The following is a 12,180-nucleotide window of genomic DNA, read 5'->3' on the forward strand; positions in this document are numbered from 1 at the left end:
AAATGTATTTTTAAATAATACGTATATCTAAATCTGCTGCTTTTTCTCTCATGGTGCCGATCCGATACCGTTACACAAAATTCAACCGATATATGGTTTTTCCAATAACCGATCTGATTATCGGTGCAACACTAGTACATACATACATGCATACAGTACATACATACATTCATACAGCTGTACTGTACAGTACGTGCATGCATGCATGCATGTATTGATACATCATTCACACATACATACATACATACTGTACACTAGCGTAAAAATAATTTTAAAATTGAAACATAGGAATAGAGATCGCTGAAAAAATTAAAGAAACAATAGTCAAACAATCCAGCATGTTAAACACATAGAGATCTATATTTGGACATTTATATAGAAACATTCTCAGTACTTATCTTCCCCTTATTTATGGAGAAACTACTGTTTTTCCCTTAGTTTCTACCATATCCATTGAGTCCAAATAGAAATCTCTGTGTGTTTAACATGCTGGCTTGTTTGACTCTTGTTTCGTTACTTTTTTCTGCAATCTCTATTCCCATGTTTTAATTTTTTAATTATTTCACACTATATTTAATATGTCCAGTGGTTGCACTTATATTGGCTTGGGTAATTGATCACCCGGTACGGATTACATATTGTACCCTGTAGCTGTAACATGGGACATTTGGACTTTTGCCTGATACAGTATGTAATCCCTCATGCCTGTGTTACAACTATCCTGTATGTACATACAGTATTAGGAGCCTTATTATACCATTATGTTTCATTATACTGTATATATGTTAAAGCATTGCTGCAATTACTATATGAAAAATATAGCACTAGGCGTGCGACTTAGATGCTAATAAAGCACGAGGTGAAGCCGACTGCTTTATTAGCATCGAGGCCAAGCGCTGAGTGCTTTATTTTTCATATAGCATGAGTAAGGCAATGCTTTAAATGATTTATGGAACTTTCTAGTTGTGTAGCTTCACCATACACAAGGACTCTTAATTAATACGCGTTGCACGAATTATTAGCAGCCTGAATGCACGCAAACTAATTCACGCGTAGTTTACCAATAGTTTGGCATAGTAGACGTTCATCATGTACAGTATTTGGCAGGTTTTTGTCTCAACCCACAATCGATTCTATTGTGACGCATGGTGAAGTATTTCCGTGATATCTCTAGGACTTGTCCGCTTACTTTAACAAACGTAACAGCAGTGTTACCTTCTCCCACCCATCATCGGAGCATTTAGGTATGTCTATAAAAGCAATCCAGTGGTAGAACTCGTATTGGCTGGGGTGATTGACCACTCAGCGAGGCGAGGGCTACCAGCCTTCACCAGCTTGGTTGATTGGTTAGTCGTACTGGCGTGAGCCCCACAGGCTATTAGCCTGCACTAAAGCATGTTGACAACTGTACTTTATTGCCCACAAAGAGTGATTTAATTATTGCACCGTAAAGAGTGCTTTATTGCAATAATGCCCTTTTTGCGGTGCAATATAATACTCTTTGTGGCAGACATGGGGCCAAGTACATTTAAAAGTACTTAAGTAAAGTACAAGTACTTTTGAATTTTCCGAAGTACAAGTACAAGTACTCCTGCAGCAATCAATATAGTACTTAAGTAAAGTACAAGTACATGCTGGAAGTACTTAAGTAAAGTACAAGTACATTTTGCTGTAGTAAAATATACTGTATTCAGTGTATTGTAGCATGTAAGTGTGCCTAGGGGGGTTGTTTTTTGTCAACCATTCTCTCTCTTAAACTCTTAAAATGCATGCAGTGCCTTGAACAGCAGCATTGTTTTTGTTTACTAGAAAGCTATGACATCATTAATCGTGGCAACATGATACATAGTATGGTTGGGAAAGGCAGTAGAAGAATCGCAAGTAGTTGTAAATTACACTTTCATACAATTTTGTTATTCTCATTGTACACCCACTATGTACAAACTACGTACAATGTTTGCAGTATTTACAAGTACTTAAAAGTACTTTAAGTACTCAAGTACATACAAGTACTTAGTGAAGTACTTGAGTATAAGTACAAGTACATTGGGGATATTAAGAAAGTATTTAAGTAAAGTACAAGTACTTTCAAATTTGTACTTAAGTGTACTTAAGTATAAGTACTCATGTACTTGGCCCCATGTCTGCTTTGTGGACAATAAAGCACTGTTTGCCCTAAAGTGTACTTTATGAAATTTAAAGTACACTTTTTAAACCAGGCACACGCCCACAGCCGGCCGAAGGCCGGCTGTCGGCGTGCGCTTGGTTTACTGTAATTGTTTCCGTAAAAGTGTGTGTGTGTACCTATCTATCTACCTATCTACCTATGTACCTATGTACCTATCTACCTATGTTTGTCCGTACGCACCCACGTGAGCAAAATCGTTTAATAACGGTGAAAGCAGCTTTTACGTAAGAAGTAAAAGTGAAATGAAGTCTGTATTAAACTTCTGCACAGGTGAACTTTGCTCTGAGGTGGTTTCTTTTCGGCGAACTGAAATACGGGTGTGGTGACTTTCCTCAGACTATCTTCCCCTTGAGGTTTTCAGGCATTTAGCAACTGAAAAACAACGGTGTAGGCCTCGTACACTGCCAGGAATAGCCTATCGCTTCGAGTTGAAAGGGGGCGTATCCCTTACGTACGCGAACGAAAATGAAGAGCAGCTTTGAGGCTTTGTCGAGAGAATTTGTGGGAAAAAACACGTTAGTCACACTATAAAACAGTTTAGAAGATAGTTTTGTGTGTAATATGTTGGTAAAAGCAGTTTATTTAACAAACGCTTCCTTAGCAGTGCATAGCAACGTAATTGAATGAATTACGAATATTTCATGAATTACGAGAAATAGCTAATTATATTATTGCACAAGCCAAACTACCATATTGTAAAGTAGTAATACATAGTTGGTTAATTCATAGTAGTATATACTGTCTATAGTTATTCCAGATGAGTTAGCTAGCTGCATGGCGCCTGGTTTTTAGAAGTAGCACAACATCAACTTGTTCCTTTGATCTCGCCCACGCAAAGTTCTATTAATGCATTTAAACTTACTGCATTAATTTACAGAATTCTAGTGATTAATAGATTAATTCTTTAGTATGTTGTAATGTTTATTTAGAACTTTTGAGGGATACAATGCTACTATATTAGCTTATGGTCAAGTAAGTATCTGTAAATCTGTTACTTTACATGTATGTATGATTGTGATCATGTGTGTACTGTATAATGGGCACTGCTAGGTATTTTCTCCATTAAATTAGTTTGAAAGTTCCTGTAGCATTCATATCACCATAGTATGAAGTTAACTACTGTAAAATATTCATGCAAGTGTATGGAAACATTTTCGTAGCATCATTTTATCATGAAAATAGTACAAAATTTTCTAATTCTTTACTGACAATTCATACTAATTTCATTGTGAAAGATACTATGAAATATTTTTATGGCTATTATTATTGTTCAGATTAAATGGTACCGTACATTGTTAATGGCGTTATCTGATTTAACATTTTTATAAAATACTCACATGAACTGGTAAAACCGTTCTACCTCGGAGTGCTACCCACACTCTGCATGGCTTTTTGGGAGCCGCACCCTTTTTTACAGCTTGGCTGTTTTGGATTAGATTCGATATGCCGCAGGGATAGTGAAGTGGAATATGAATTATTTGTAATCTACAGTATGTATAAGAAGACTAAAAAGGTGCTGACAATCCACAGAGGACTTCACCCCATGATCGCCTACAGTGTATAAGAAGGGAAGTGGAGTTGAAAAATAAGTTGAGGATGTGGTATATTAAGAAAATTTTATTACCTATAAGAGCTAGGAACCATTACTGAAAGCAGTGAAGGTATCAGGCCTAATCATTGTGTCTGAGTCTAAGTGGTTTGTTTATATACCTGTAATGCCAACAGTTGGAGAAATTTAGTCGTTATTCTCAGAAGTTACTCCATTGATATTTCGTAAGATCACGTGAAAGAAATTTAAATGAGTGTATTGGCTAACCAAAGGAGATCATTCTGTGGCTTACTTCTGGCTGCACAAGACTAGGCACTCTATTTGAGAAGAGCATTGCAATTTTTTCTCCAATTCTTATGCCCCACAATTCCGATTGTGTAATTAGCAAGCAGAACACTTGATTTCAAGCTGCACTCAGTTGGGAGTCACAGAGTATACAAGACAAGACATGATAAAGCAGCCAAATACATCCACTGCTTGTTTTGCAGTAAATATGACATGCAACAGGAGCAATACTGGTGGAAGCACAAACCCAACAATGATACAGAGAATGACTTTGCCAAGATACTTCAATATTTTGTGGACCACATGATATCAGTGTGGTTATTGACAAGGTTGCTTATGTAATTAATAGTCTATGTAACTACCCTGCTGACATGCCTCTATCTACTAAGTAAGAGGAAAGCTTTCTAAATACCAGGACTTAAGGGTTGAGCTAGAGCAACTATGGTGGAAAAAACAAAGATGGTACCTGGAGCTCTTAGCTCTATTACAAAGAGACTTCAGGGTTTTTTGGAGCTTTCAAATCTAAATGTCTACTTACAGAAGGCTGCTCTACTGGGAATGTAAACCATCCGAAGAAAAATCCTTCAGCTGTGTGAAAAAAAGATGTGAAATCCAAGTTGGCGACCAAGAAATAGATGTGATGGTAGGTAATGACAAATTTTAATAATGATAATTCAGGTGAAATTGTAGTGTCTCCTCTAAGTTTCACTAGAACTCGGTGAAAATTCACCTGAATTGTCGTTATTAAATATTTTTATCATATACCTACCATCACAGCCTGATTGGCTGCCAACTTGTATTTCACATCTTTTTCACCATGGCTTTTTGTGGGCCGCATCCTTTTTTACAGCTTGGCTGTTTTGGATTAGATATAAGTTTTTTTGTGTTTGTATACTCCAAAGTTGGCCTATGGCCAGCTTTGGGCATCTTTTTACCTGTCGTTTTTCTTTTCTACAGGAAGGAGAAACAAGATGTAAAGCAGTTGTAGAGTTGAACATACATTTTTTTATAATTGTACAATTTTTTAATATAATGAACTTTTTCTCAACAGGCCAACAGAATGTAACTATCCAACTTGTTGCAATTTTAGACTATATCACCTGAATTCTCTGCCGGTGACTAGCTTGTGGCTTAACTTTCTACAGGGTGATTTGTTTGTAGCTGAACTGTGCACATAGTGATTTGTTTGTAGCTGGACTCTCTATTGGGTGACTTATTTGTAGCTGAACTCTCTACTGGGTAGCTTGTTTGTAGCTGAACTCTCTAAAGGTAATTTGTTTGTAGCTGAACACTTTACTTGGTGACTTTTTTTCTAAATGAACTCCATACAGGTGATCTGTCTGTAGCTGAACTCTACTGGTTACTTGTTCATAGTTGAACTCTCTACAGTTGATTTGTTTGTATCCTAGTTCTCTACTGGGTGTCTTCCTTTTACAGGATGATTTGTTTATAGCTGAGCTCTCTACAAAGTGATGTTTTGTAGCTGAATTCTGTACTTTGTGACATGTTTGTAGTTGAACTCTCTTCCAAGTGACCTGTTTGCATCTGAACTCTCTTCAGAGTGACTTGTTTGTTCTCTCTACAGGTGATTTGTTTGTAGCTGAATTCTCTACTCAGTGACTTGCTTGTAAGTGAACTTTCTAAAGGGGTGACCTGTTTGTAGCTGAACTCTCTATTGGGTGACTTGTTTGTAGCTGAACTCTCTATTGGTTGGCCTGTTTGTAGCTGAACTCTCTACAGGTGACTTGTTTGTAGCTGAATTCTCTACCAGGTGACTAACTTGTAACTGAACTCTCTACAGTGTGACTTGTTTGATTCTGAACTTTCTACTGGGTGACCTGTTCGTAGCTGAGCTCTCTAAATGTGACTTTTTGTAGCTGAACTCTCTACTGGATGACTTCTTTGTAGCTGAACTCTCTACAGATAACATTTTTTTAGCTGAACTCTCTAGAGGGGGATTTGTTTGTAGCTGAACTCCATACAGGGTGACTTATTGGTAGCTGAACTCTCTACAGTGTACTTTCTGTAGCCGAACTCTCTACTGTATGACTTGTGTGTAGCTGACCTCTCTAGATAACTTGTTTATAGCTGAACTCTGTACTGGATGACTTGGACTCTCTACAGATAACACTTTTATATCTGAAGTTTCTGTAGCTGAGCTCTACTGCATGATTTGTTTGTAGTTGAACTCTCTACATTTAACTTATTTCTATCTGAATTAGTCTCAATAATACAAGAATAGTGCATGTGCTGAACTCTCTACAGGGTGGTTTATTTGTAATTGAATTGTCCACAGGGTGATTGGTTTATAGCAAACTTTCTACATTGTGAATTTTTGTGGCTGAATTCTCTGCTGGATGATTTGTTTGTAGCTCAACTCTCTACTGGGGTGACTTGTTTGTCTAACCAGATAACTGGTATGTGTCTGAATTCTCATGGGTTAGATGAACTCCTGACAGTGTGACTTGTTTGTAGCTAAACTCTCCATTCAGGAAGCATCCAGTTTATTTACAGTGTATACAGTTGCTGGTAGCTATGTCCTTTTTTGTCCAACAACAAAAGCAGCACCAAATGAATAAAAACTATCATTATAATAAATGAAGTAACTATATAATTTATGTAATTAAGTTGAACAGCATAGAAACTGAATGCTCTAATAGGGTGACTGTACTATTAGAGTATCTTAATTGTGCACTTGCTACATGTAGTTGGATTTCACATTATAACTCGGTGGCTTTTACTCTGATTCTTCTATACTACTCCATGGAATTTCTAAGATGATTACTCCATTTACATACTGATTTTTTAGCTCACTCTTCTAAGCAGTTTACCTGGTAGGCGTGAAAATTATAGTTTTTTATTCACGAAACTCGATCGCGTAATTTTGACACAAGTTGGGTTTTGTATCATATCTCCATGGTCTTTATCTCAATTCCTTTCAAACCACAAAAAGGTACTCCTACGATGGTTACTCCAGTTACATAGTAATTTTCAACTCAATTCCTCAAGGGGTTTACCCTGTGGGCATGACAGGAGTTCGACCTTATATTATGCAGATAACTGGTCATAACTTCGTGAATGTTCATCAGATTTCTACCTAACATGATTACTGAGATCCGCTTTAATGTGCCCTTTAAGTGTGCCAAATTTCAGCCCGATTGGATCACACATTTGTGTTTTATGGTGGATTTTGTAAAGTGTGTGAAAAGAAGTTGTAGAAGAAAAAAATCAAGAAATTAAAATGAAGCTTTGGTCGCTTGTATCTCGGGAATGACTAGGGAAATTTTCTTCAAATTTGGTATGTAAACTCCCCTCCCTGGCTGACACTTCTTTAGCAAATTTGGTTCCAATCAGATAAGGGATCACAGAGCTACATATGTGTGAAAATTATGTTTTCTTTCTTCCTGTTAATATACTCACGGTGTGGAGCGCCGGCATCTTGGTCCACATGACATACTACCGTGTGTGTTGATTATATGTAACATTAAATTTATTTTTAATGTGAAGCTGACACCTCAAAGTTAGCCTTAGATATTGGAAGATATTCTTGTCTGATCTTCCCTTTCATTCTGCTTTTGTGAAGGATATTACAGCCCTCAAGAACGCCAAGATACTTGTAGCCTTTTCCAACATCATGGGCTTTATCAACTCACCACTAGGCAAAGTTAAACCATCACTTAAATACTGTTTGCCTCTCTTTATAATCTGAGATGTACACATTTGATAGTAAAAAATGACATCTTAATGTCAGAGCTAAATATGCTGACAGAATTAAACAGTAATTGAATCACCCTTGCATTTGTAGCATAAAGCTTCAGGTCGTTCATATAGAATAGATGACTTACAACCACATTCCCATTGCTCAGCTTATATCCTATTGAAGCAAAACTGATAAGGAATATATTAAATAATAGAGGAGAAATGGAATTGCCCTCAAAAATGCCCCTTCAACTTTTTAAGTTAAGTATCATTTAGGAACAATGTAGTTTTCCACATACCCATGACAATAGTCGTAAACTTCAAGGCATCAGGGCAAACTTTAAATAATGACAAATATTCCAGAATCCAACTGTGTTGGGCAGACTCATATGCTTTAGCATAATCCACCCATATAACTTCAAAATTCTTGTGTTTGGTTTTTGCCTTCTTCAAAACGAGACAATCAATCAGAAGTTGATCTTTTGATGCTCTAGAAGATCTTTTGCAGCCTTTTTGTTCATAATGGATATACTCTTCTTTCCGAAGGTGTAAATAAACCTCTTTATCAAAATAGCAGTTGAAAGTTTCCGCTTTACAGGTACACAGGCGAGTGGTGTATAATTGGGTAGAATTATTATTATTACTAGGTCGGGGTCACATACAACACAAGTACATGTACCTAAAGTAGCTACTCCCAGTGGTGCAATATAAACACCAGTCATATAACAGTATTATGCAATTGCATTACACGGTAATTTACACCCAGCATGATTTTCTAAACTTGGAAAAGATCACTGGGTTACCACCTAACAGTAGTTTTACTGCTGTAACTACTGTACAAAAGTATGTACCAAAGACTGGAAAAGAAAATCTACAATGAAAGAAAATCAAAAAGTGCAAAAGGTCAGATAACTCTCTTTAGTCTAGATTGGGCTATTCACGGTATGATGACAGTACAGATGCAGTAGATGTGCTTTCAGACATACCACCTAAGGAACTAAACAACTTCATGATATCATACTATTCTTCTCACATCAAAGTAACTGAGGTTGCAATAGCAAAGTTGTCAATTGATACCATTTTTACCAAGGAGATAAGGAAAAAAGGACTAACTGCTTAAAACGTTGGTAAAATACGTAGCTAAGAGAGGGGCCACAACTGCAGTAAGGTGGGATCAATGTCCTAATCAGCAAATTCCTTGGTAATGTTGGGAAACTTTCAAAAAGAAGACAGTAACAGAGAGTACTTGAGAATAAGGAAAGAGTAGTCACCAAACATAAGTACCAGTAGATGTGGCTTGATAGTATCGGTCACTGACTCTTGGATAGGTTTCAGTTCAGACTGAATTGTACATGGCCCCACTTCAAATCTTCCAGATGGTATTATTGAATTTAAATATCTCTATTCAGCAAGGAATATACAGCTGTTTTTAACCAAAAAAAAATTGTCTTCATCTTAACAAAACTACACAGAAATTTCAGCTGAAATATAATCATGATTATTACTACCTGATGTAGTGTGCCATGTACTGCACAAACCAAGAGTGGTGTAACTTTGTTGGAATGATCAAAAGTGTCCATATTGAAAGAATGGCATTCAATAGGGATCTTTGGATAATTACACTCCAAAAGCTTAAAAATATTTTACTTCACTGCTATGCTACAGTACCACAGTTACAGTAGCTTCTCCTAGACAACTTGTCCAAGAGCCATCTGAATGGCTGCAACAACAGTGGACAGACAAATATAAGACATTATAGTGTACAGGGGTATTAGTTGTATTATATTTCTTTGTATTTATTTTGTTTGTACATACACCCCCTGTACGTGTTTATACACAATGACTGTAACACTGTTTTATTGTTTATACACACTCCATTAATTGGAACATATTGACGTTATTGTCACTAAAATGACTGTATGTCAAGTGGGAGAATGGTTTACATTAATGTGCATGGCTCCTTTTCTGTTGAGAGTGTTCATGCGATGTAACAAACAACCTACTATTGCTAAGCTGAGTGTAAAACACAAAATGTATCTTGCATTCTAGAACAGATGGTTTTGTTGCTATCAGATTTATCAGAACAGATAAACAATGATGCTGGGGAAAAGCCAGGACTAGTCTTAACCTCATAGAGCTTCCAATAAACAGAAAATTCAGTTGGGACTTCAAAGTTGGCCTTTCAATTCAAGTGGACAGGACTGGCTCTAGTGTGGTAGGCCTGACATTGCTACATTGCACCCTCGGTTGTGCTGGTAGTTCGCGCTATGTACTTATACAGCTACTTACTTACTAACTACACTGTACAATACAGAAATTAACCTTTGTACAGTCCTTTCTGGCATGAACTTTGAATTTGGTCCCATTTGTTCAGTTGTAGACTGGAATAGCACGCAATTGTAACATATTGGGGTGTTAGACACTTACAAATCACTGAGACATAATCACTCTCCTTGAAACAGATCAACATATGCTTTGCTTTGCTGGACAAGTAGCCACTTTCACGAAACCAATAATCTAATTCATTACATAAACATCTGACATTACATAATTATAGTAGAGCTTTTGTGGTATTCAAAGGGATTATTTTAAGGCTTCAGTCATTAAATGAATTCTATTTGCTTGGCTTCCACTTTACTTTAAGAGGGCAAGCAACTATTTCATATGGCTTCCGTGAACAAAATTAATTAAATTATGCGTTTAATTGAAATTATAATAGATACTACACTGTAGGGCTGTGCGATAATAGCGATAATACAATTATCACGATAGGGTGAAGGGTTATCGAGATAGCGATATTATATTCCTTGTAATCGATTATTATACGATAATTAATTATGATGCAATTGCTTACGTAATCATGTATCTTGTGATTCACCTCGTGTTGTTTTGTTTTTATCTGCGTTAGTGAAATGAGCACTTATAGTGGTGCGAGTAGTGATTCTAGCAGTGACTCAAGCAGTGAGTGTCGCGATAGTCCTCGTGAACTGTTAAAGCTTGAAAAAGCAAAGAGTCCTGTTTGGGAATACTTTGGCTTCCCAGCGGAAAATGGGCAGTACTTGGAGAAAGATAAAAAGAAGCGGACTGAAGTCTACTGCAGGCTCTGCCCAAAGAAGATGAACTATCTTGGAAACACCACCAATATGATCTCTCATTTGGAATACAACCACCGCTCGGAATATTTGAAAGTAAAAGCCAAAACGGCAACTGGTCAAAAGTGTAGTGCCGTGTCTGCCAACCAACCACCCATTAGTGAAGCTTTCCGTCAGTTAGAGCCACTGTCAACAAGTGGAAAACTCTTAACCAATCAGTAAGCCATTGTATAGCGAAGGATATGTTGCCCATTAGCATAGTCAACAATGTGGGATTTCGGGCTATGTTGCGTACTTTTGAGCCAAGATACTTGGTTCCTGATAGGAAGACCTTCTCACAGAATTACATTCCAGAAATTTATCAGAGTGAGAAAGCAAGAATTGCTGCTGCTATGGCACGTGGTCTAAAGAATTTTTCACTTACCACAGATGGTTGGACCTCCCGTGCTAACCATAGTTATATTACACATACTGTGCATTATATTGATGAATTATGGAATCTACAAGCTCACCTTTTGGACACTGCTGAAATGCCATTGGAGCACACAGGTGTCAATTTAGCTGATGAGTTAAAGGATAGTCTTGCAAGGTGGGATCTTAAAGATGATGATATTGTGTCTATAACCACTGATAATGCACAAAACATTGTTTGTGCAACTGAAATACTATTATGGCCTCGTTTTGGTTGTCTAGCCCACACTCTTCAAAGTGGAGTTAAGAAAGCTATGGAAATTCCACAAATATCAAGAGCTCTTGCTCGTGCCCGCCGTGTAGTGACCCATTTTCATCACTCTTATAAGTCTTCATATATATTAAAGCAGAAACTAGCAGACTTGCATGTTGAGGAACTAAGTTTGGTTCAAGATGTCACTACACGGTGGAACTCATCGTATTACATGCTGAAACGTTTGCTTCAACAGCGTCAGCCACTGTGTGCTACCTTAATTGAAATTAAAAAAAAACAGATTTTATGCCTAGTAATGCTGAGATTTCAACAATGGAAACATTTTTGGAAGTTTTACAACCCATTGTGGAAATCACTGAGACACTGGGTGGTGAAAAACTAGTAACCATTTCAGCCGTAAGACCACTATTATACAAGCTTTTGTCAATACATTTGGTTGAAAATTCTTTAGATTCCTCACTGGCTAAAACAATGAAAAAGATTGTGATGGGTGATCTCAAAGATCGTTACGATGATGTCATGAGCTTGATTAACAAGGCATGCTTCCTTGACCCTAGATTTAAAGCCCTTGCTTTCATGACTGACAGTGACAAGAGCTTTACAATTACTTCTGTGGAAGAAGAAGCACAAGAGTTGAATGATGATGATAGCAACAGCCTTGATACTAGTACAAGCACTGTTA

At 37.1% G+C, this 12,180-nt stretch overlaps 1 protein-coding gene across 2 annotated transcripts in view; it reads left to right on the forward strand.

Moving 5' to 3' along the window:
* Positions 1-12,180, forward strand: part of LOC136250691 (kinesin-like protein KIF21A) — a 465,334-nt gene that overhangs the window by 44,514 nt on the left and 408,640 nt on the right. For both annotated transcript variants that reach the window (XM_066042921.1, XM_066042922.1), the window contains exon 4: positions 3,118-3,160. In XM_066042921.1, coding sequence (XP_065898993.1) covers positions 3,118-3,160 — 43 coding nt within the window. The remainder of the gene's footprint in view (positions 1-3,117; positions 3,161-12,180) is intronic.

The sequence above is a fragment of the Dysidea avara genome, chromosome 3, assembly GCF_963678975.1.
Source record: "Dysidea avara chromosome 3, odDysAvar1.4, whole genome shotgun sequence".
Lineage (NCBI taxonomy): Eukaryota > Metazoa > Porifera > Demospongiae > Dictyoceratida > Dysideidae > Dysidea > Dysidea avara.